The following is a 25,490-nucleotide window of genomic DNA, read 5'->3' on the forward strand; positions in this document are numbered from 1 at the left end:
TTGTGGTCTACCAAATGTGTGGTATGTGATATTCTAAATCTTCATGGGATGCTTTGCAACATCTGTCAGTGAATCACATTATTTCTGCAAAGAAGAATATTAGGATATCTTAAGAGCTGGCTTTAGAAACAAAGTTACTGGCAAGTTCAGTTATTACATGGAATGGAGGCTTGGAGAAGTGAAGTCTTTCCTTGTGGTTATACTAAACATTTTCTTTTCACAGGGCTTCCTGTATGCATACAGCATTAGTACCATTATTAAGACCACAATGAATCTCTACATGTCCATGCAGAAGCCAATGACCAAGACCTCGGTGAAGGCCTTATGCAGGCTCATTGAGCTGCTCAAGGTAGGCATCATGACTGAGAAATGACCAGGCCTGAGCTGGAATGAGCTTGACATATTGGTTATGTGAGGATAAAAACTTGTGAGAAATTTTCTGCTGAGTATCATGAGTGGCCCATAATACTCAGAACAGTGCTGAGTATCTCATAGAATTTACTGAATCCCGTACTGACAGGAAAACAGTGCTTGTGTGTGCTTTTGTACCATTGCAAGTCAAAAAATTGCAAGTTGAGGACTGTGTTTGAACTTGATTTAAAGTTAATGTCATGAGAAAGGAGGACAATGGAAATTAATTTAGTATTTTTAGTAAAATTTTGCTCAAGGAAGTTTTAAAAGCATCTTGTGTGAGTTTAAAAAAAGACTCATGCAGCATTATCCATTACTTTCTGGTGTTCATGTGTGCATGCGGCTATTTAGCACCAGCTTTTCTCTAACTTAGAGAACATGCTTTGTGTTGTCCTGTGATATGGACAGGAGGCTGCTTGCCTAGATGACCGCAGATGAATTCAGAGACAGCGCGCTTAACTGCATGGTGTTTCTATAAAGAGAACTGAGTGGACAGGAGAGCTGGGGTAACCTGGGGTAAAAACTGAAGTTAAGTTTGCTGGAAAATTTCTGCCAGTCATGGACATAAGACTTGTGAGAAAATAAAGCTTTTTTGGGAGATTATGCCTTCAAATTTCCAGGCTTTTTTTCTTTTAGTTATATTATCTGTTATTAACATTTCTTTAATGGAATAGAAAAATATATGTGTGGGTACATATACAGTATAATCATTTTTTAAAAATGATCAGCACTTAAATGCTGATCCACTCGATGAGTATGATGTTGTAGATATTTGCGGAGCCCTGTGTGTCACCCCGACTGCACCTCAGCCCACCTGCTCGGAGGACATCTATATCCTGAATTTTATGCTCACTTACTATTGCGTGGTTCCTTTTAGTTCAGCTCGTGAGAATGAGCCCATAGACCCTTCGTTGTTAAGTATGGTTTGACGTTTGTATTAACAGAGTAATGCTTTGTGTGTTCTTTGACTGTAACTCGCAGTTGTGTTAGGATGTTTCTGTATTGGGAGGAGCGGTTGTAGTGCCTTCCTTGTCATTGCCGGCATTTGTCTGGGCTTGTGTCCAGTCTTCTGTGCTGCAAACAGAGCTGCCATTCTTGAGCGTTGCTGTGTTGTGGAGCGGGGTGTTTCTTAACGTGGTGCTCCAGTATCTGTCAATGGTGCGCATGTTCCTAGGTTCAAGATGATGCCACTTGTTCTCCGAGCTAGTGGCGTCTGCTCACGTACCTCTCCTGTGTGCAGACTTCCTGCCGTTCCCCAGCTGGCCTGCACCACTCTAGGAGGAGTATCACTTCCTGAAGCGTTCCTGATCCTCTTTTGGTTCTGGGTTTCGAAAGTGTGCAATGAGGTTTCTTGGGGAAAGGGCCCAAGTCTAGACTTGAAATTCCTTTGGTTCATCCACGCCTCACTTGTGGGTCCTGGGTTTTTTCGTGTGTCTGCATTGTCCTGGGCCCCCTCTCCTGAAGTCGGGCATGGGATTTTCCACTTGTGCTGTCAGGCTGACCTTCAGAGTTGTGCACTTTTTTGGGTTAGGGATTTCAATCTGTGTTAGCAAGACAGGATGATTTTGTTGTTGCTTGTTTTTGTAAATCTGGGTATTTTTAGTTTCGATTGTGATTTTTTTTGAGGGGGTGCTGGTTCAGGCTGCCTTAAGGGCGGGTCTGGTAAGGCATGGGGAGCTGGGGATTGAGCAGGCGCTTAAACAACTGAGCTAACCCACAAGCCCCCCCTTGATTGTGATGTTTAATGTTCAGTTCCAGTTGTTAACGATGAACCATTGTTTATCAACTGTGTTTTGTTTTTTTTTTTAGAAAAATTTGTGCCTGTCTTTACTAAGTTACTGTGGGACTGAATTTTAAAAAAAAAATTGTTACTTTTTTTTTTTTTTTTTTTTTTTGTGGTTGGCTCACCCACCCTGGGGGCAGGGCTGGTGTGGCATGTGGTATCAAGGATCAAACCATGGTCCCTACATGCTTGTCTAAGCAGGCACTTTAGACCGCTGAGCTATCTTGCTGCCTCCCCCATTTTTAATTTGTATTCTGTATATCCCTGGACACCAGTTCTTCTATTTGGCAAATATCTTTTTATAAATACCATGTTTCACTTTCTTAATAATGTCTGTTGATAAAGAAGTTCTTTTTTTTTTTTTTTTTTTTTTTTTTTTGTGGAACCAGGGATTGAACTTATGCCCTTGCGCTTGCCAGGGAAGCGCTTATTCTATTGAGCCATCTCCCCAGCCACAAGAAATTCTTAAGATCATTGAATTTTCAAATTTTACTCTTTATGTTGTTTATTGTATCTCATTTTAGAAATACTTTCTCTTGCCTGAGGTCATAAGGATTGATTTCTGTAATTTAGCTTACAAATTGTGAGATGCTCTCACACATCTCTTTTGATTATTTTTAGGCAATAGAGCACATGTTCTACAGGAGAAGCATGGTTGTGGCTGACTCAGTTTCCCATATAACACAGCACCTTCAACACCAGGCTCTTAATGCTATTTCTGTAGCCAAGGTATGCACAGAATTGTTTACAGCGCGGTAATGTTGTCTTTGTCTTTCTTTTTTCTTTTTTCTTTTTCTTTTTTTTTTTTTTTTGGTCTTTTTGAGACAGGGTCTTGCTGTGCAGCTCAGGCTGAGCTGGATCATACTTTGCAGCTCAGGCTGGTCTCGAACTCACAGCAGTTCTGTCTCAGCCTCTTTTTTTTCTTGTTTAGTGTACTTTATTTTTTGTGGGACATAATATTCTTGATCACTCTCACCTCCACGGTTGTTAGTCATCAGCCAGAACTTTTCCTGTGAAATTACAGCATGTAGCATATCAGTACACCTCTGAAAAATGGCACAGTATGCACTTTTAAAATTGGTGCTTTACTTCTGGAAGTGACTTCCTATTAAATTAATTTAGAAGCTTCCAAGTATAGCTGTATAGTTGCTGCTCTTGAGAGTGCTAAGAAATAATGATAGGGAAATAAACACCAAACTTTGGGAAATGTAACAGGGAAGGTACTTTCCTGGGGGCTCTTAAATTGGATCATGCAAAGAATAATAAGTTTGTTTTTTTAAGCCTTTTGTTATCTCAGAAACAAAACTAATGGTTTCCTTTTTTATTTTTAAGAAAAGAGTAATTTCTGACAAAAAATATAGTGAACAGCGTCTCGATGTGCTCTCTGCCCTAGTTCTGGCGGAGAACACTCTGAATGGCCCAAGCACCAAGCAGCGCCGTCTCATTGTCTCTCTGTCACTCAGCGTGGGCACCCAGATGGTGAGTGTGCGACGCCCAGCAGGGTCGCCTGGGCGCCCTCAGATCTGGGCTCTGATCACGGTGCTGTCCTCATCTGGTTCCAACCTCTTTGCCTTTTCCCCTTCTTGTAGAAAACATTTAAGGATGAAGAGCTCTTTCCACTTCAAGTAGTCATGAAGAAACTGGACATCATCAGCGAACTCAGAGAGCGGTAGGTAGGACTGGTCTATGTGATAACACAGAGCTAACAGTTTCAGTTTTTATTTTTAAAATGATTATTAAAGAGTAGAAATAATTATTATTAAGTTTATTATACATTTTAGGTATATCTAACAATCACGTTTATTGTCGGGAATTTGTACCTGTACGTGATAAGACTTGATTCTTTTTTTCCCCACTTCCCTTCACTCCCTTCAACCCTGCTTCCCCTCTGTATTCACAAAAGCTCACTTTTCATCTTTTCTCATTTTTTCTTTGCCCTTCCTTCCTTTCTCCCTCCCCTCCAGTTTTCTTTTCAGGGTGGCAAGAGAAGGAGTAAAACCGGTAGAGTGTCAGTTCCTCTCTGTACCTCTTCTGATGACCAGCAGGCTGGGGCCAGGTGTGCGGTCATCTAGCTTTGCTCTGTAGGAGGCTGCTCCCCGGGGGCTTGCTGGGGAGCGCGTGCAGCCTCCGAGCCTGTGTGCTGAGGGGAGCATCTCTCCTGGGCTTGGGCAGGTCTGCTGTGTGAGAAGTCTTCATGCACTTGGGGTCTTAGAGCTGGACCCAGAGCTTTGTAATTTTATTTGAGATTATATTGAATCTGAATTGTATCATCATTTGTCAGTCACTTAGTTGAAGTCGTTTAACTAATTCTTCTCTGTACCTCAGCTATTTGTGACTTAAAAAGAAAGTTTCTTGAAAATACGTCTTGAATTTTGATTTCCAAGGTGAATTTTACATTTGAGCACAGTTTCCATTTAATGCTCCTAGTTTTTTATTGTTCTAAGCAACTGATTTTCTTATAGTTAGTGGCATTCAATGTTTCCACTCTGTGAACCTTGAGCATTATAAGACGTCTGCAGCCGGGTGTAGTAGCACAAGCCTGTAGGGCTGGCAGCTTAGCAACTCACTGTGGCCCTGGCTCAAAGGGACGCAGTACTTAAAGGGTGCAGTGTGAATGCCTTGGGTTCAATCCCTAGTGCCGTCAAAGTAAAATATGTTTGGTTATCATTTCTTTACCCTGTTGAGGTAAAGTCATTTGGTGGCAGAGATTACAGATAGGTTATATGGGATGGGGTATTTTAAGTTTTCCTTTCCAGCCTGGCAGTGGGTAAAATGGCGCATGTGGTAGAAGTGTTACTAGGCATGGTTCTATCAAATAATACTGAAACTATACTTTTAAAGTTGCTTAAGGGGGCCTGCCCCTTAGCTCAGTTCTTTAAGTGGCTGCTTCAACAAAGCCGTCAGGCTCAGGTTGCTGTGGTTCGATCCCCACAACTCAAGCCAGCTTGAGAATGGCCCGTGGGCAGACACGCTGGGTACAGACTGCCTTGGCAAGGTGCCCACCTCTGAAGTGAGATAACCGCGGACAAGTCCTTCAGGCCTCCAAGACTCTGCTTCTTCATCTTTGTAACGGGGAGTCATACAGCAAATGACCAGGGAGTCTCTTGTGTGACCCTAGCATGTGACTTTCCAGGCTGCTGTAATCAAATCCTGGGACTAGGAAAGGTGTGGTTAGCAGACAGGGACTGCTTCTCAGTGGTTGAATGCTCACTACAGGTGACAGCCCTTCATAAATACTAGAGGCAGGGGAGGCAGTGTGTGCCTGTAATCCCAGTGCTCCGGGAGGCTGAGGCAGGAAGGTGCAAGCTCAAGCCCAGCTTGGGCAACTTAGTGATGCAGCGACCCCTGTCTCAAAATGAAAAACTAAAGAGAGGCTGTTGCTGTGACTCAGGATGAGGGTTTGGCTTCAACCCTCAGTACCACCATCACCACCTCAAAATTATTTCTTATTAATTAAAAATTTTGTATATACACAATAAAAGTATACTGTTGGAAGTGTATTAAGAATAGGTTATATTAGGAGTTCTCATACTTCTCAGAGATTTGGATATTTTGCCAGGAAATCCCAAAGATGGTACCTGTTGGGTTTAGAAACACCGGTGGGGCATGGAGGATAAACACGACCTTGTCCCAGTGCTGTAGGTCAGTTTCTCCTGTCCTCTCTCCATCCACCTGTGGGACTGATACGTGGTTTATTAATGCATGTCCAGTTGTCACATTCATTGATATGACCACCTCCCTTGACTGTAAGCCCCCAAATTCCAAGGTCTTCGTGTCATGTGTCTTTGTTTATTTAGCACTAAGTTAAAAGGACCTCGCTTACATTGGCTTCCAGTAAGTATCAGCTCAGTAAGTGAAGGCATTCAGTGTCTGTCAGGGTTAGATTTGGCTATCAAGCTATTAAGCCTTGAAGGCATTCGGAGCAAAAAAAAAAAAGTTGCTTAAATTTTCATTTCTTTATAGTACTGGGCATTGGGCAAGGGCCTCCTTGTGCAAGGCAAGCACTCTGCTACTGAGTTCCTGGTCCTATAAATAAATTTATTTTAAACTCTTTAAAAGTTTGAGAAATAGGTACTTTATGTCTTTTTCTGTACCAGCAGTAGCTTCAGTGATGGTGAGGCAGAGGGAGCGAGGCAGGACATTTCCCTTCCCATGCAGTTGCTCTTCCGTGGCGCCGCAAGGTGCTGGGGTGGCGGGGGTGGCAGTGCTGACTGCGCCTCTGTGTTGCAGTGTCCAGACGCAGTGTGACTGCTGCTTTTTGTACTGGCACCGGGCTGTCTTCCCAATCTACTTAGATGATGTGTATGAGAACGCCGTTGATGCGGCCAGATTACATGTGAGTACACAGAGTGCCAAAGCTGGGCGGCGGCGTTCTGAGCGCTTTTCTTAAATGTAAAATAAGTCATTGGATTTCATGAGCTATTTTAGCATCACAGTAAACAATAGCTGTAGTTAGATTTTATACTAATATAAATGAAGTGAATTGTAATATGTTTAGCCGCTCCCCATGTGTTTCGAACCAGTCCCATTTACTTGAGTCTAGTTTATGTCACAGAACTCTGATTTTCTCATCAGCAGACTGAATGTTGCTCATGTTTCTGCTCACTGCTCTTTTCTATATGAATTTTTCTACTTCTAAAACTATATGCTTGGATTCTTCTCCTCCTGGGAAAGTAAGACATTTGTGGAAAAAGCCATTTTCCTTCAGATGGGGGTTTTTGTCACTAGGTGAATAGATAATGATCTTTGTAGTGTTGCGTAGATGGGCGATCCGGCTGTGCACATTCACGCCCAGTGTCATTGCAGTACATGTTCAGTGCCCTGCGAGACTGCGTGCCTGCTATGATGCATGCGAGGCATTTGGAGTCCTACGAGGTCCTGCTGGATTGCTACGACAAGGAGATTATGGAAATTTTAAATGAGGTGAGATTGTATTTGAGCTTGAAACGCCTATAGCAGTGTTTAGAAAGACTTTGGATGGAGGCAGACTTTCACTGAGCCAAAAATTATAGATCACCATGTAGAACAAAGGGTAGTCTGGAATTTCTTTGTTTTAGAAACCAGACTAGAAATTTGGAATTCTAACTTTTAGTAAAGAGTATATTTGAATTTAAATTTCTGGTAATTAGAAAAAGTGGGTTTGAAAATGGAGTGCTGCTGATGGTGCACTTGGGGCAACTTAACTGTTAATACTAACTTTGCTGTTAACTGTTAATATTTCATATGGAGAGCTCAGGGGAGAATTGTATGTAGTAGAAGTTGGTATTGCCGTCCCAACCCCCCCCCCCCCCCCCGAACCAGGAATTGAACTCAGGCCCTTACGCTTGCCAGGGAAGGGCTTAGTCTACTGAGCCATCTCCCTGGCCTCCTGTAGTAGAAGGTTTTACTTGTGTAACAAAATACACGTATTCAAACTCTGTACTAGACAATGTGGCCGATCTTGTCCCCTTGTCACGGGGAGCTCTGTCATTTTAAGCTCGTTGCTCCAGAGAAGCATTTTCCCTCCCCTGCTGTCTGTGTTCTCCAGACCTTTCTGCTTGGCAGCTGGCCGCATGCATTTCTTGTTTCACGTCAGTCACTATATTCTGATTTGCAATTAAAGTGGTGAAGTAAAGGCTTGGCATTTATGTAACTGCCTCTGACCAAAAGAATCATTGATTTAAAATGGAGAACAAGTAACTTTAATCTTCTTGATAAGGTTTTGACCATGTAATGCTTAGAATCCTAAACACCAAAATCCTGTTAGGCAGTTTTTTTTTGTGTCAGTGCACTATGTAGAACTCTCAGGGGCAAAGTATGGATGTAGGGAGACAACACTTGTGACCTCCTCGTAAAGTGTGCCACTGTCCCTCGTTCATGCAGCACCTGCTGGACAAACTGTGCAAGGAAATAGAGAAGGACCTGCGGCTCTCTGTGCACACGCACCTGAAGCTCGGTGACCGCAACCCTTTCCGAGTGGGCAGGAAAGACCTGGCCCTGTTTTTCTCTCTACATCCAATTCGGTTTTTCAGTCGTTTCATTGACATTCGAGGTGAGTGTCTCCCTGTGTGGAAGAGTCAGTGAGACAAAACCTTGAGCTTGTCTCTTTGGGCACGGCTGTGTCTTCGGTTTTAGTTCCTAGCCCCTTATGTTAAAGACAGTGGTGGTTTTTCTTCTTTAATTCCATTGCTTGTTAACTGTTTCATGAATTAAAATTCTTACTTAATTAGTTATTTTTTCTACTGAGAATCAAACTCGGCTTCCGGCTTGCCAGGCAGGTCCTGTGCCCCTGCCCTAAAATTCTGTTTTATTTTTGTAGCTTATGTTACTCACTACCTGGACAAGACTTTCTATAATCTCACCACGGTAGCTCTTCACGACTGGGCCACTTACAGCGAGATGAGAAACTTGGCTACCCAGCGCTACGGCTTGGCCATGACGGAGGCGCATCTTCCCAGCCAGACGCTGGAGCAGGTGGGTGGCAGAGCGAGGACAAAGAGTGAGAGCCTTGCTGCTTTGCGCTTAAGGCATTTGTTTGTTGTTGTTTACTCAAAGTGTTTAGTATATGAAAATTCAGTGTTACTGGTTGGCTTACGAAGAAATTTTGCACAGCCTTCTAGTGTGTGCTCAGAGTTCTGTTGAGCATAGAAATATGTAGACAGAGATTGATACTCATTTCAAAACTGGGCTAGGACCCCGAGGGGCTTCAGTTGGTACCACGGCATTGTAAATGTGGATGTGTACGTGACTTCCGTGTTTTGGGGCAGGCGAGGAGCTCTCCGTGATCGCAGATGGATTTGCTCTTAAGGTGAGGCGTGCAGAGTGAGGATGGTGGCCCGTGTCTGTGGCCCACACTCGGGAGGCTGAGATAGGAGGATCACCGTGTGCTCCAGGCCAGCTTGGGCTACATAGCAAAACCTTGCTCGAAAAAAAGTGTGAAACAGCATTGGATGTTGCAAACTTCAGTAGCCAACTTACGATATTTATAATTTAATTTACAATACGGAGTATCATTATGGCGATGAGTGTAATAGCTTATGTGTCAAAAATTACTCAGTTCCAGAATCTTGAGTGTCATAATTTTTTCTTCAGCCTGCTGACTGTAAGATCATTTCCAGGGTCTGTTGTGTATCCTTCCATTCACTTACGCACACATCTAGTACTTCTGGAGAGTCTGCTAGACACTAATGTGTATTAGGTATTCAGAGAGAAACCATTCCTTTTTGTGTCCCTCCAGTCTAGCGGGGAGAGATGAGTATAAACAGACGTGGCTTCAGAATGAGGAACACTGTAATAGGAATCTGTAGGTGTTGTAGTGTTGCTTTGGAGCCTGCAGAAAGCTGTAGGGCAGTGTGTAGAAATACCATGGGGTGTTCTGACTGCAGAACGAAGGCATCCTAGTGACAGTAAAAGTGGTGTGGTGTAATTGAAAGAAGTGTAGGAATTTGATAGTAGACTTTATGAAGTGTCAAGGGGCTGCCACTCCCTGCTGTCTGACCTCAGAGAACTCTCAGCTTCATCTTCTTGTGGAATTTAAGAGTAGCATGCTGTTGTTTGGAAATTCCACATAAAGGACCTTGCAGAGTGCCTGAAGGCCTAGTTTTTGTGTTAGAGCTGTTGGAGCTGTCTCTGGGGCTGCCTTTGGTAGAAAATGCAGAGAAGACCCAGGAGAAGGCAGAGAGGCGTGGTGGGGAGATGATTATGGGCTGCGGCCTTTACTACTAAACATTACCTTTCCTGTCCACGTGGAAAGGGTATATAACAGGCCGCCAGGCGTCCCCAGGGGGGTCCTGACGGTGTCTGTTAGGAGCCTCGAACCTGTGGCTATCTATAGAGTTCATAATTCTAAACACAGAGGGAGTTTGTCTGATCCATAAGTCACAATATTGATGATACGCATTTAATGATTTTTGTTTTGTTTTGTATTTTTTTAGGACAGGGTGTACAGGATCTCACTGCATAGATCAGACTCACAGTGATCCTCCTGTTTACAGCCTTCCAAGTGCTGGGATTACAGGCGTGTGCCACCATGCCCAGTCTCAATCACTGTCTCGGGCATAGCAGGCCCAGGGATCGAACTCCTGGCCCCCATGTCTGTCTAAGCGGGCACTTTAATCCGCTGAGCTATTTAGCTGGCCTGCATTTAATGAATTGATAGGAGTTAAACTAATACTAATTTTATTAGACTTTGTAAAATTGTAAGGGTTTGCCTCCCTGCTGTCTTGACCTTGGAGAACTCATCTTGTGGAATTTAAGAGCACATTGTTGTTTGGAAGAATAATCAATAGTAATATGTTAAGCTAATAACGATTTTCATATGGATTATGTTGTAGGGCCTTGATGTTTTGGAAATTATGAGAAATATTCACATATTTGTGTCTCGATACCTCTATAATCTCAACAATCAGGTGAGTAGTTTCAGGAAGTTTTTTAAAATCTAGGTGGATAGTGTCAAAGGGCAAGGAATTGATTTTCAAGGGTAAAGATTAGTAAAATATATAAAACAAGTCTGCTCGGAGATCTTGTTTATTTCCTTGCTGGCTTATAGTGTGTGCATGGCTTTATAGTCAGATTGCCTTTAATGAAATCAGTGGTAAATTTTCTTTGAATAAACGATCAGTGTTTGCTGTGGATTGTATTATCATTAAGCATAAACTTGTTTTGTTGCAGATTTTTATCGAACGAACAAGCAATAATAAACATTTGAATACTATTAATATTCGGCATATTGCTAACTCCATTCGAACACATGGCACGGGGATCATGAATACCACAGTAAGTGCTTGTTTGGTGGTTGGGATGTCAGTATACTCCAGATAACGTCATTTGGAAGATCGTTCTCTTGTAGGATATTCTGGTAAATGAACATTACTGCCTGCTTATGTTATCCTTGAATGTACATCTCCCCTGGAGTCGAGTGCAGAAGCTCTTATGCGAAAATTGTATTGCCTGTGATGGGAGCTGGGGTGGAAGGGCCCTCGGACGCAGCACGCCGTCTCAGGACTGTCGTCGTGGCTGCATGTGCATCTGTGTTGATTCTCTAACATCCTCTGAAAGGAGCTTTTCAGACTGAATCACGGAGAGTGGTTTATTTAGTGCTATTCGTAGTCTTTTGGAGAAAGGTCACTTTTTTTTTTTTTTTTTTTTTTTTCCGGAACTGGGGATTGAACTCAGGCCGTTGCACTTGGCCAGGGAAGCGCTTATTCCACTGAGCCATCTTGCCGGCCCCCATGTCACTAATTATTGATATCGGTATCAGACACTTTGGATCTTCCTAGCAGTGGGCACTCATTTGGGATCACTTAAGCTTGTGTGCTGTTTTTCCCTCTGTAGGAAAAAAAGAAAGAAATCTTTGAACTCATCTGTGATGCAGTTCATTTCTCTTTAAGACTAAAAAATTGTGAACGCTTGAATTGTTTCATATTAACCAGGTTGGAGTGAAGGGTTAGGGAAACACTGGCCAGCTCAGCTGGGATCCTTGTAGTAGACAGTGGGGAAGCCTTGCTAGGCTGTGAGCTGATGGATGGTATGATTGGAGCTCTGTTCGTTGGTTAACAGTATGGATAAGAGACACAGCTAGTCAGAGTTTAAATGTAAAGTAGCAACTTAGCTATGTAGAGAGCACATCTGAACCTTCCAAGATAACTGAACTTTTGCAGATAAACTTTTCCTTAAGTTCAAATATTCATGGAACAGAATGTCATGAATATATTTTGTGTGTGTCTGGCCCTGTGCTAGGCACTAGCAGTTGCTGCTCTTGTGATCAACACTGATTGAAATTGGTCAGCCATGATATGAAACGGAGGTGACAGAGGGAGTGTGGGCAGGACTCTTAAGAGGAGCTACCTTCTGGGGAGGGATGGGAGAGACTGCCAAGAGATAAAAGCAAAGCAGTAGGGAAAGAGCAGAGTGGCAGTGTTTCAGCCCACACTCAGTGAAGGAGCTGCGGGCTCAGCAGTAGGGCAGCCCTGTCCTAAAAGTAACGCTCCAACGAGGTTGCCACAGGAGTCAGTAGGGGTGGCCCTGTGCTGGTTAGGGGTCACCTTACTTTAGTCTTGGCTCAAATATCACCTTGTTAGAATTTTCTGAATCTTTTTGTTGTTCTTCCTCAGGGTGCTCACACTATCATTTTGTAGAAATCATTGCAATTGAGATGCAATTTATTCAACAATACTGATTTAAAGCGTCTGCCTCCCTAGTTAGAATATGGTCGGACCTAACATGAGACCAGGCATATTGCTTTGATCGTAAAAGATGCTCAGAATTGGTTGCTGATAAATAATGAATGTTTAGCCTCTTGGGAAGGTTCAGAGAGCCCCCTTGCCTCTCAGTGCTGTGTGCAGTAGGTGCTGAGCGCTCTTACTGACCAGAAAACCGGGGCTTCCCTGTGGCTTATCGCTGAAAACTGGGGTCTCCAGTCTGGCTTTGTACTTGATCCTTTCACAAAAAATTTGCCACTTTTTTCTTTAGCAAAAATATGTAAAAGAAGAAAGAAAATTTAAATATTTTTGGGTTTGTCATGAATTGAACTTCATAAATGTACTTTTGAGATCATTATTCAGTATCATTGATTTGAAATTAATTTCATACTAACTTTGTCCAATTTTCTGAATTTTGATTTTTGTAGGTTAATTTCACCTACCAGTTTTTGAAAAAGAAGTTCTATATCTTTAGTCAATTTATGTATGATGAACATATCAAATCCAGACTGATTAAAGACATTCGGTTTTTCAGAGAGATTAAGGACCAAAATGATCATAAGGTATGCCATGTGTTCTTAAGGTGCTTTCATTCAGCTGTTAAGTGTGTGGCAAATGTGACGCCCGATTCACTGTTCAGATCATGGCGGGTCTCCGCCTGTGTCCCTAGTTGTCACTCTCTCGAGGCAGAGGCTGGCTCTGTGCTCCTGTTTTCTCTTAGAGCCTGCATGTGGCACTCCCTTGAGTCCACATGAGGAAAGCCTGAAAGATCAGCAGAGCCAGATTCCCTTCTTTTAGTTTTAAAGTAAAGCAAATGCTTTTAAATGTGTGAACAGCGCGAGACACGAAAGCCAGCGTTTTCTTTCCTCCCCACGTCAGTTTTTGTGTGCAGTTGTGGCCATGTGTACTCTTACTTACTTGGTTACACAACTGTGGACAAATGTTTCTCGGAGGAGTTAGTTCTCCTTTGTTTCAGTCTGATAGAGCTGTTGGGGATTAGAGACCCACACTGGTGGTAGGGAACTATCACTCCCTTTGGTTAATACACAGGAGAAAGAAACTGACTTTGAACATGAGTGATTTTTATCTTTTTGAGACAGGGTTTCACTGTGTAGTTCAGGTTGGCTTTGAACTCAGTAGGTATCCTAGGCTGGCCTGGAATTTACAGTTTCCTAAGTGGTTGGGATTACAGGTGTATGCCACCATGCCTGTTTCATAAATTTTTTGTCATTTAGATTTGAGGGTTTTATTTATTAAAGAAAAATAAAATAAAATTAGTAGTTTTGCTGTGGTTGACTTGAAAGTCATTTTCTGGCTCAGGATCTAAAGATAGTTTTAAAATTCTCCTAGTATCCTTTCGATAGAGCAGAAAAATTCAACCAAGGCATCCGAAAACTTGGAATTACACCAGAGGGACAGAGCTACCTCGACCAGTTCCGGCAGCTCATCAGCCAGATTGGTAAGTTATATTGGGAAGTGCAGTACGGGTCTTGGGAATTGCATATACTGAGTAGTTCAGACTAATAAACAGCTTGTGTTGAGCTCAGTGCTATTCCGCAAGGGGAATTTTCTTTTCAGGATTTTTGCTGCAAAATTAATTGATGGACTGTAAGCTAATAAAAGCTAAGTAAAATCTCTCCCATCAAATCATCCCAAAGATCATATCCAAAATTAATAGTCAACCAATGAGTACTTACTGGATATCTACTGTTCAAAGCATTTTGAGCTTTTTTAAAAAATATATTTGATACAGGGTCTGCAGGGCCTACAGGGTCTCACTGTGTAGATCAGACTCATAGTGATTCTCTTGTTTTCAGCCTCTCAAGAGCTGGGATTACAGGTGCCCACCCACCACCACACCCAGTCCCAGTCACCATCTCAGCGCACCCTAGGGGCAGGGCCTCTGCACTCGGCCACTGCACTCTGCCTAAGTAGGCCATTTGGAGCTTTTAAAAGTTCTTAGGACTGGCGAGATAGATCAGCAGACTAAATGCCTACTTAGGCAAGTGCAGGGACCGGGCTTCAATCTCCGGCCCCACTTGCTGCGCCCGTCCTACCCCTGCGCACGCTGAGCCGACCATCAACTCCGGGCATGGTTTCACATGCTTGTAATCCCAGCGCTTGGAGGAGGCTGGAAACCAGAGGATCACTATGAGTCCAAGCTATGTAGTGAGACCCTGTACCAAATATATATAAAAAAACAATAAAAGTTCTTGTACATTATAGCCAAAATGTGAAGATAAGAAAAATTCATATGAAAAAATAGTAATATAAATCAATGTTATATACAGTTATAGATAAAATACCAAATGCTATGATTTCTCTGTTATACCAATTAAATATTTGTGTAGATAATTTGTACTTCTGTCTTATAAATAGAACTTGTCTTCTGAAGTACAGTATAATATATTTAAGAACAAAAACTGCATATAGATTAAAATCATAGATTAACAAAATCTTAACTCATTTGGACTTTTCACAGAGAGCACCTGCATGAAATGCCCTCCCATAACCCGGTGAGGAAGACACATAGTCAGATTTTGTGTTTTGTTTTTGTTCCTTTTAAGGCAGGATCTTGCTGAATAGCCTAGACTGGCCTTGAACTTGCTGTGTAGCCCAGGCTGGCCGTGAACTCCACATTCACCCGCCTCAGCCTCCCAACTATTGGCACTACCACAGCTTACATAATCACTGTGTTAGTGTGTGTGTTTTTTTGTTTTTTTTGTACTGGGAGTGGAACTCGGCCCTGTGCTTGCCGGGCAGATGGTGTGCCACTGAGCTGTATCCACAGCCTGTAATCACGGTTTTAAAAAGATGCAGGAAAAACTGTAAGAGAAACCAGAAGTGGTTCTGCCAAGACTTATGCAGGGTTTTTGAGCTGTAGGTAAGAGTTTTATAGTCTTCAGTTTGCGATAACTGACAGCAGCCAGTTAGGAAAATCTTACTGATTCTGTTTTGGAAAAATTACGCTTCCTCAGATTTCATTTATCTAACATCACTTTGGCCAACCATTTTGCCGTGAGCTGGGTTTGCCAACAGGCTTTGCGTCCAAGAGGCTTGGTTGTTCTCTGGTAGGAAAGATGTTCCAGGTTAGTTTGGCCTGAAGTCATGAGTGCTCACTTAAACTGTATAAATTGCTTGGTTTGCATATTACGTTTTCCTGTTCTGTCTTAGTGCAAGAGAATCTTTCTAAAGTTTGTATATTAAGCTACTTAACATAAGGTATGCCAGGTGTCTTAGTTCCTCTTCTCTCAAATACCTGACACCCAAAATGAAGAAAGGTTTGTTTAGCTCACAGTTACTGGAGGTTTCAGTTCACAAAGGCAGAGTGGCGCATGGCCGAGAGCAACCTTTCATGGCTGAGCAAAGAGTGAGCATGAAATGGAGAAGTAGCAGCAGCTCTCGCAGCTAGCCTCCCTTTCCTCCTTACATTGAAACGCCACTTACCTGCCCCAGGGCAGGTGTGGCATCTGCACCCACAATAATCAATCACAAACTCCTTGGGGAGGTGGCTCAGTGGATAAGCGCTTCCCTGGCAAGCGCAAGGGCCTGAGTTCAATCCCTGGTTCTGCAAAAAAAAAAAAAAAAAAAAAAAATCATAAACTCCAGAAGCCACCCCAAGACTGCTTGAGGCTTTTGGGTGGGGACAACTATACATAAACCATAACACCAGGTACTACTGTTTTTTTTTTTTTTTTTTTTTTTAAGGAGACAGGCATTATCATATTATATGGCAAAACTTTTTCTTTTCTTTTTTTTGAGACAGGATCTCACTGTGTAGTTGAGGCTGGTCTTGACCTTAGTACATAACCCTGGCTGGCCTTGCCATGTTCCTCCTATCTCAGCCTCAGGAGCACAGGGATTATAGGCATGCACTACCATGTCCAGCATGGTTGGCAGATTGGAGCAATCGTGCTTAACCGTTTTTTAAAAATTCTGATGCAAATGCTTTCACAGAGCAATTGCCCATGTGCTGTGCGCATGGAGGTTGGTGTGGAGCATATGACAGCGCGCTGTGCTGTCCTTCCAGATCAGTCTCTTGGTAACTGTTTTTTCACATCCAGATCTCAGTTTTGCCACAGTGTCTACTGCCCGTACTGTTACTTGCTTTATGTTTTTATGATTTTTGGAAGTAGGCCTTTATTTTAAGACATAATTTTCAAGACACGGGCTTAAGTGTGCAGTCATTTCCTGGCGCGCCTCTGAGCCCTTAGCTGCGTGTGCAACGTTGGGTGTGCTGTCTGTGGTGTGTCCAGCAGCCCTCCTTCTGGGGGTGTGGCCTCCTCAGCTCATCCCAGCATTCACTCGTCACTAGCTCTCCGTGTGGACACTGTGCTTTGAGTCTGCTGATCACTTTGAGAAGAGGAGTAAGGAGCTGGGGGGAAGCCTCGCACAGGCTAGAGAGTGTCCTGGGCAGAGGCACGCTGAGCCAGAAGCAGGATGTGCGGTGCATTCTTGAAGAGTTGGGGGCTGGAAGGGGTTAACAGAGACCGGTGGTAGTACCATGGCAGTGAGCCACTTACGTTGGTAGCTACTGGAGGGTGGCTTCACTCTGGAAGGGAGAGTGTTGGTAGAATTTTCAGGAAATGCTGGATTCTAAGGAATCACTAGCTGCTAGTGAGTGGTGGGAAACCCTCGGGGCTTGCGCAGTAGTCGCCAGCTCTGAAAGGGTCTCCACTGTGTGCCAGGTAGTAAAGCTTGGGGCTGTGACAGAACACTAAAGTGGAGGTGGGGACGCTGGGGAACGTGTGTGCTCAGGCGGTCTAGGCAAGGTGTGCTGATGTTTCAGAGCAGAATGAATGCTGCAAAAGGTTGGCTTCTACTGCACTTTCCAGGCAGAGCCTACTCTAGTCTGTCCAGTGATAAGATGCCAAGCGAGAGGGAAGCAGGGAATCAGGGATGGCTTGAAGGGCTTGCCTGAGGGGCCGGACAGACAGGCCGTCCGCCCATGTAGGGTGGCATCGTGGTACGGATGCAGATGGACGTTTACACCTCAAATTCTTCTAGATACGTAAGTGGGCACACTGGATTTAGAAAAGCCTGGAGTTCAGGGAAACTCAGGCTTGGAGTATAAGTTTGACAGCATCTAATAAAGATTTCTTGGTGGGTGGTGTGTGTGGGGTCTCTGAAGGTGGGAGTGAAGAAAGTATTGATACTCCAAAATCACAGTAGTCTGTGGGTGCATTCAGTTGGTTTATCAATTGAAAGAGGTAAGCTTACTTTAAAATAGGTGATGAGTATAGCTAAACCTTTTATAAGTGCAGAAACTTGCAGCAGTTTTTATTTTTTATGGAAGAATTAAAGTGAAACGTAGCATATTTTAGTACTTAGTAGAAATCTTGTAATTGACATGCATATAAACACCTGGTTTTGTGTGATTTTTTTTTTTTTTTCTTCAGGCAATGCCATGGGCTATGTGCGGATGATAAGGTCCGGCGGGCTCCACTGTAGCAGCAGCGCCATCAGGTATGCGGCAGGCGTCGTCTTGGACGAGCTCATGCCACTCAAAGTCCTGTTCACACTTCTCTGGTGCTATAAGTGATAGAATGTGTGTGTTTTTGTTAATGTATGTTGAGAGAAAAAAAAAATAAAACGATTAATCCTGCTAATTAAGTTTTTTTTTCCTTAAATTTTAAGACCTCAGTAGACTTTTGAAAATATTTATTTTTCTTAGGGTTATAGTAAAATGATTTTGTTAGTAGTGCTTGTAATTAGTTTCAGTAGGATATGCGGTCTCAGGGATTAAAATGTGGTATCTAAAATTTGATTTGCAGTTACAGTGGTGATATTAACAATATCACAGAATACAAAGTGTTTTCTTTTTTTTTTTTTGTGGTACTGGGGATTGAACTCAGGACCTTGCGCTTGCCAGGGAAGCGCTTACTCTACTGAGCCATCTCCCCAGCCTATGAAGTTCTTTCTGAAATACATAGTTAATGTCACAGTACCACTTTCCTGTCTTGCACATATTTTGGTTATCTTAATACATTCCTTCCCAATTCTTCCGTAGATTTGTGCCTGATCTAGAAGATATTGTAAATTTTGAAGAACTAGTGAAAGAAGAAGGTCTTGCAGAAGAAACGTTGAAAGCAGCAAGGTAACCTAGTTTTGGACTAATTTAAATGTGAAAGTTTAAAATGTGTGTTTAGCTGGGCGGAGGTACTCAGCTGTAATTGCAACACTCGGGCTGAGGCAGGAGAGTCAGTGAGTTCAAGGCCAGCCTGAACTGCATAGTGAGACCCTGTCTTGAGAAACCAAACAAAGGTTATGTTTGTATAAAATCTTGAACACACTGTAGGGAAACATGAATATATATGCTGGTGATTTTATTATATGAACTGTGGTCTTGGCTTCACACTGCTTTTTAAAACTGCAGCGTCCTGAGGCCTTTCCCCTCTGACTGGAAAGTGCTCTGGAGCGCGTGGCCCAGTGTGCAGCCACCAGCCCGTACACCTCTTGCACCCTCGCTGTGCTTGGCTCACAAAGCTCCTCTTGAAGAGTTAGTGCAGGAGAGGAGTGCAGAAGGACTCCTTTGTGTGTCCATCTCACCAGTTTCTTTTTACTTTTAAAGGGTCTCTGTTGTAGCATCCAGGCTTTCCTATCGTGTAGTCCAGAGCAGGACCACGTACCTGCCCCATATGGCTGCTAGACCCTTGGCAGATGGAGCCAGGAAGCTGGATTGCAGATCTGAGTGTGTTGCACTTTAAACGTGTGTGCATGTATGTGCAAGATGCATTTCTGCCAAATTAACAGCCTCTTCTCCACAGCACAGAGCTGTGCTCTGGGGGCCCAGCGAGGTAGCATAGTTGTCCACCAGGTTACAGCAGCCAGGTGTAGAAGTAAGCTCTCGGAAGTCATACACTTGAAAGTGTTTGAAGTAGTTCATGGTAGGTGTATCAAAGAATGAAAACTGGGTCTTTGTTTTTGCTAAATGATGTCATTTTCTTCAAAATTAGCATTTAACAGCTGTTTTGAGAGACTCCAAGGAAGTAAGAGCACAGTACTGTTTCTCAGGGTCTCTGTGGTAAAGCTGACTGCAGATTGTGGAGTCCAGGTTTGCCTAAGGAGGACATGGTTGATGTTTTGTTTTATTTTATTTTTAGGGACAGGTCTACAGGGTGTTGAGGGTCTCACAACTAGGTCGGACTTGTAGTGATCTGCCTGTTTACAACCTCCCAAGAGCTAGGATTACAGATGTGCACCACCACGCCCAGTCTCAATTGCCATCTCAGCATGCCCCAGGGGAGGGCCGGCATGGCAGGCTGGGGGATTGCACCCCTGGCCTCTGTGCCTGCTTGCAGGTGCTTTAATCTGCTAAGCCAGTTGGCTGGCCTGACATGGTTGGTATTAAGTGAAGTGAAGGGAGATGATGGAGTCAGTACTGGGTGGAAGAGAACTGAGGCGGGATGTTTGTCCCTTGTGGTGCATGGGGGTGGTCACATGGCTAGTGGAGGGCTGCTTTCAGGGAAGGGCAGAGGATTTTACAGAAGGCCCCTGGCTTATGATAGCTCAGCCTGACTCCTGTTTTTACTTTCAACTTTACCATGGTGTGAAAAAGGTCCATAAAAAGCAATATTTAAAAACTTTGCATTGTTATATTTTGCAGTGCCAGAATCAGTGTGGGTACATGCTAGGTGGCTACTTTACCACCAGCTGCCGATCAGCCCTCACATTCACATTGTGCATTTGGATCTGCATTAGCGACATATGTGGCGACCCTGGAAGTGGGCCGGGCAGTAGTTGCTGCCCCAGGCGGGGTGGGCAGGGTAGTGCTTCCCACACTGACGGTGTTGCGTGCTGCTGGCCTTGGCGCTCATATGGCGGCATTCTGCAGTCTTGTCAGTGGGCAGCAGAGGTAGCACCACCGTGGGTAGGTGGGAGAGCACCTGTTGGGTCACGTGAGGATGGATGGTGTGAAAGCAGTGGTAGCTGTATGTTTTGATTCTAAGAAAAACAGCTAATATTTTTGAATATTGAAAGGGAAGCTGAGTTCTGCAAAGAGCCAGGTTCAAGTTGAGGTTAGGAGGTGCAGGAGGAGCGCTGGCAAGAGGCAGAGAATGAAGGCTTTATGCCCAGGGGGTTAGGTCCTCAGGGCTCGTAGAGGGAGAAGAGACACAGACCCCCAGTTCTCTGGGGCTCTGTTCCTGAGACTCAGTTAGTGAAGCAGTGCTCCTATGCTCTGACCGTGAGAAGATGAGAGGGCCTGGACTCGAGTGTATTTCCTGCGTGAGTGCTCTCATCTAACGTGAGCGTGGGTTTTAAGAAGTGTACCTACTTTTGAAAAAGGAACCCAAAACAATTACTACTGTTTTACTTTTGTTCTTGTTTATGGCTGTTGTTTGTTTTTATTTTGTTTTTGTTTTTTAGGCATTTGGACTCAGTTCTCAGTGATCACACACGAAATTCTGCTGAAGGCACAGAGTATTTTAAAATGCTTGTGGATGTTTTTGCACCAGAATTTCGAAGGCCAAAGAATATACACCTCCGAAATTTTTATATTATTGTGCCTCCTCTAGTGAGTATTTGTAATCCTAAAATGGAATTTTTTAGAAAAAATATTGATCAGTAATTTTGGTTTCCTTGTACCTGATTCAGACATGTCCCAGACTTTGTGGTGTAGGAGAAACTACATGGCACCTCAGTGACTGTTACCCAGAAGTTTACTGGTTAGCTGTGTGGAAGGAGGTTATCAGTAGCTAAGGGATGTTCTTATTAATAGTTGATTCCTGAGGAGTCCTGCTGTTTTTAGATTACCTGAGTGTATGCTCTTACATGTACAGCAGAGTCTCTGGGTAAAACTACACCAGACAGTGACATTAAGTGCTTACTGTACTGCTCGAATAGGAAGCTTTTTCTAACATACCTCTTAAAAGCCTGTGTTTGAGGATAACTTCTCTGTTTAGTACTAACTAAAATGGTAAACTTCTAATGCTTTCTCCTTGTGAAAATATATGGCTTGTCCCATTCTAATTCTATAGTTGCTTGAATATGGCTCAAGTTTTGAAAAATTGCATTATGAAAACAATTCTTACAGTGGAAAAGATGGAATTAAGAGTTTAGAGAGATTATAGTAGGGGTTACTTTCCCCTAGAGATTTCCACTGAGTGGCTGTAGAGTGCACTATTTTTATTGTTACCCGAATTAATGTATCTTCTTACATATTATATAATTGTTGCTGTCTAGTAAAATGGAAAATAGCCAATCCCCTACAGAGACCTTGTTTTCTGTTCTGTACCTTTGCGGTGAGTGTCCTTCGGTCTTAGGCTGCTGTTCGGACTGCAGAGAGGCTGTCTGACCTGCTGGCACCCTGCCAGCTCTGGGGACGCGCCCTGCCATTCGCAGTCCGAGAGCAACGCAGAGGCTCTGGCCAGGCCTGCAGCAGCCTCAGAGGATTCAATTTCCAAGTGGGCTAATTAAGTATGAAGCAGTATAGGGTACTGCTTTTGTGCTCAAGTTTGTAGTCTAGCCCTAGGATAACGACAAGCTATATGAAGAAGACTTTGCTGAGATGTTTCATAAATAATGATTAATTACCAAATAAATTCCATAGGCAATAAAAGTAAAATTTATATTTTACTTCCAGTATAGGTTGTTACAGTTTTCACTATGTCAAGATGATGTTTTAAACAGTGCTGTCTGCCTCCTGTTGCTGTTCATGATAGTCACTTTAATTTTAATTAAAATTTTATAAAATAATTAATTTCACTTTCCCAGTTACTCTGGCCTCATGTCTAGAGCTCAGGGGCCAAGTGTGACTTGGGCCAGGATGTGCAGGGGCATGGCATTTTGGCCACAACCATCAGGGCTGCTCAGCATGAGCTCCAGATGCCAATCTGTGTTTCGATTAGAAGTGTCAAATATGCAGAAATCGAACTGGGCTCTCGCACTTGCTAGGAGGGCACTTGTGCAGCTGAGCTGTGTCCTTGGCCCCAAATGCTAATTTTAAATGGAGATACAAACTAACAGTTCCCAGGGCTACTTTACTTAATCTGCCTTTCTCTGGGGAAGAGCCAAGGTGTTCATGGGAAGGGGTGGATGACTGACACCAATCCCATGATCCCAAGTTTGCAGCTTGCGTTGCCTATTGGTAGTTGGACCCTGTCTGGGTTTTCTTTATTGTATCATTACATTTTCAACTCATGTAATATAAGACCCATATTTATCTTCTAAGTTATTCTTCCCTGAAGTGAATATGGGAAGAAGCAGTATTTCAGAATGTGTGGAGCAGGTGGAAGTAAGCGTTCCCCTTGTGTACATAAGAGGGCTTCTTTTTTTTGAGGAGCCGGGGATTGAACTCAGCCCCTTGCGCTTGCCAGGCAAGCGCTTATTCAACTGAGCTATCCCCCTGGCCTGTGAGAAGGCTTCTTGGGAGGAAAACGAGCCTATTTTCTGATTCTCATGAACACTGCTGTGGCCTTGGCTAAGGTGTGGAGTTGGCCAGTGTCCTCGACTAAAGTCCAGACACCGTTTTGTGCCAGCCCTGTGGTAAGTGAGGAATGACAGAGCCAGTGCCCACCTTGCATGTGGGTGTGCTCCCCGTAACACCCTGTGTCGGAGGCCAGCGCTGCACACTGAAGGCTGGTGCTGGGGCACCGCAGATCCTGTGGACTGTATGTTTTGAAGTGTCTCTTTCAGAACTAAATTTTGAAGATTTACTTAACCTAGTTTTGAATCTGATACTTGTTATCTGTTTTTAGACCCTCAACTTCGTAGAGCATTCCATTAGTTGCAAGGAAAAATTGAATAAAAAAAATAAAATTGGAGCTGCCTTTACTGATGATGGTTTTGCCATGGGTAAGCAGAATGGAACTGGTTTCCTGTTAATTTTATACCTTGAAGATAGGTTAGTTTTGTATGCGCTTCGCAGGCGGTTTCTCGCAGGGCCACGCGGTCAGCTTGTTTCTCCTTTGGGACTCTGGCCCCGGCCTACTCTCAGCACTGCTGACCACATGTCCAGTTTTGTTCTGCTCAGCCTCTGCCATTGTTTCCTGGGCTTCAATGTCTTGCACTTACTTAGTTCTGGATCTCTTGTAGCTTCTTCACTTGCTCTCTGGTTAGTGGACATTTTTATTCTCTGTCCTACAGCTGTGATTTTCCAGGTTGTTTTCATGGCTATAGGATTTATTCTCTTTTTTCTAATTTTAGGGAAGGGTCTACAGGGTGTTCAGGGTCTCACTACTAGATCAGACTCGTAGCGATCCACCTGTTTACAGCCTCCCAAGAGCTGGGATTATGGGCGCGCACCACCATGCCCAGTCTTGATTGCCCTCTCAGTGCACCCTGGAGGTGGGGCCAGCGTGGCAGGCCTGGGATTTATTCTCTTCTTAAATGACTTTTTCTTGTTTAGTGCTTGATACTTTTACATCTTTTTTTTTTTTTAAGGAACAATTAAGCCATCTCACTAAATTTATTGGTGCTGCAAAGTGTGATTTGGGATGATTAATTCAAAATGATGAGCTTAGTACCAAGAGCTACTGGCAAAGGAATAGAGCAGGACTTCTGTGTTCACGGTCGTTTGGCTTTGGTTTTGCTGATGCCTGCAGGTGTGGCTTACATCCTAAAGCTTTTGGATCAGTACCAGGAGTTTGATTCACTTCACTGGTTCCAGTCTGTCAGAGAGAAGTACTTGAAGGAGATAAGGGCAGTTGCCAAGCAGCAGAACGTGCCTTCGGCCAGTCCGGATGAAAAGCTGCTGCAGACCATGACGCTCACACAGAAGCGGCTGGACGTCTGCCTACAGGTAGAGAGAGGGCCGGGCCGCACGGCTTGGCTTGGTGCTGTCTGAGGACCGGGCGCTGGGTAGAAAGCCCCGCTATGAGAGAGATGGACAGTGGTAAAGAGCGTGCATTTTAGAATTTATGGTATTGGCCAAGTATTTGACTCATCTTAAAAATGAGTGAGTGAGTTGGTAAGTTGTTGTGTTTGTGAATTTTACTAGAGCTTCTAAAAGTATTTTTGATGCTTTACTGTAATAACTTTTCCCTTTTTATTTCAAATTTATTTACTTAGGAATTTGAATTGCTGTATTTCTCACTGAGCAGTGCGAGAATTTTCTTTAGAGCAGACAAGACTGCAGCTGAAGAGAACCAGGAAAAGAAAGAGAAGGAAGGTGAGTGTGTGGCTGTGCTGGGAGAGACCAGGAAAGCTACAGGAGGCATGGGCACCTGATTTTCTTGTTGGATTTCTAGTTTCCTAATTCTTTTGGGAGACCTAGAATAAGTGTTGTTAAAAAACAAACAAGAATACAAGCCGATTGGATCACGAGCCATGTGTCAAATTTAAACGTACATCTCACTCTCTGGTGAGATCTTGAACCCCTGATTCAGCTTCCTCTTCTGGTCAAATAAAATTTAACTAGGTTAGTTTTGCATCTTTCACTGCTCAACCTGGCTGCGATTGGAAGGTGCCATCGGGAGACAGCTAGGGTGGCAGTGAGGTGGGGTGGGTGGGTAGCAGAAGTCCTTGTCTGCAGTGCAGACGGGCTGGCATTTCTGGGGCTGTAGTGGTGGGGAGGGTTGTGCCCGCGGAGGAGCGTCAGGACCAACTTCCACACCTGCCTGTCCGGGGTGCTGCATAGGGCTCACGCCCAGTGTCTGCAGGTGTGCCTCAGACGTGATGTGCAGATAAGGAGTTGTCTTGAAGAACAGATGTTTCCTTTTTCTGTCATGGGAAAAATTATGTAGTTTACATTTTTCTCTGTTTGAAAAGTTACAGCTAGATACAGTACACGCACTAGTCAACTAAAATTAAGAGATTCATGTGGTCTTTTTTATCTATATTTCATGAGATTTTCATAAGTCAAGATGTAAAACGGAATGGGGAGGTGGCTCAGTGGAATAAGTGCTTCCCTGGCAAGCGCAAGCACCTGAGTTCAATCCCCGGTTCTGCAAAAAAAAAAAAAAAAAAAAAAAAAAGTAAAACACTAAAATAGCATGTTTATTAATCTTAAATCAGGCTTTAAAATTTTTTTTTTCTTACACTGAGTAGAGGCAGTTACTTAGATAAATTGACTTGAACTACCTTATTCTTTGGTTATATTGTTTAAGTTAATTATTAACTATTAGTGTATCCAGTCATTTTTAGAATTGTGCCAAGTAACCAATATTGGTTTGATAAAT

At 43.4% G+C, this 25,490-nt stretch overlaps 1 protein-coding gene across 2 annotated transcripts in view; it reads left to right on the forward strand.

Moving 5' to 3' along the window:
• The window catches only part of Washc4 (WASH complex subunit 4), a 53,266-nt gene that overhangs the window by 25,966 nt on the left and 1,810 nt on the right, over positions 1 to 25,490 (forward strand). For both annotated transcript variants that reach the window (XM_004623856.2, XM_023717046.1), the window contains 18 exons: positions 224 to 349; positions 2,816 to 2,923; positions 3,527 to 3,673; positions 3,784 to 3,863; positions 6,425 to 6,530; positions 7,001 to 7,117; positions 8,057 to 8,225; positions 8,493 to 8,647; positions 10,507 to 10,581; positions 10,844 to 10,948; positions 12,801 to 12,935; positions 13,723 to 13,831; positions 17,772 to 17,838; positions 18,383 to 18,469; positions 20,740 to 20,887; positions 23,070 to 23,166; positions 23,916 to 24,112; positions 24,382 to 24,481. In XM_004623856.2, coding sequence (XP_004623913.1) covers positions 224 to 349; positions 2,816 to 2,923; positions 3,527 to 3,673; positions 3,784 to 3,863; positions 6,425 to 6,530; positions 7,001 to 7,117; positions 8,057 to 8,225; positions 8,493 to 8,647; positions 10,507 to 10,581; positions 10,844 to 10,948; positions 12,801 to 12,935; positions 13,723 to 13,831; positions 17,772 to 17,838; positions 18,383 to 18,469; positions 20,740 to 20,887; positions 23,070 to 23,166; positions 23,916 to 24,112; positions 24,382 to 24,481 — 2,128 coding nt within the window. The remainder of the gene's footprint in view (positions 1 to 223; positions 350 to 2,815; positions 2,924 to 3,526; positions 3,674 to 3,783; positions 3,864 to 6,424; positions 6,531 to 7,000; positions 7,118 to 8,056; positions 8,226 to 8,492; positions 8,648 to 10,506; positions 10,582 to 10,843; positions 10,949 to 12,800; positions 12,936 to 13,722; positions 13,832 to 17,771; positions 17,839 to 18,382; positions 18,470 to 20,739; positions 20,888 to 23,069; positions 23,167 to 23,915; positions 24,113 to 24,381; positions 24,482 to 25,490) is intronic.

Source organism: Octodon degus, unplaced genomic scaffold, assembly GCF_000260255.1.
Source record: "Octodon degus isolate 3935 unplaced genomic scaffold, OctDeg1.0 scaffold00004, whole genome shotgun sequence".
Lineage (NCBI taxonomy): Eukaryota > Metazoa > Chordata > Mammalia > Rodentia > Octodontidae > Octodon > Octodon degus.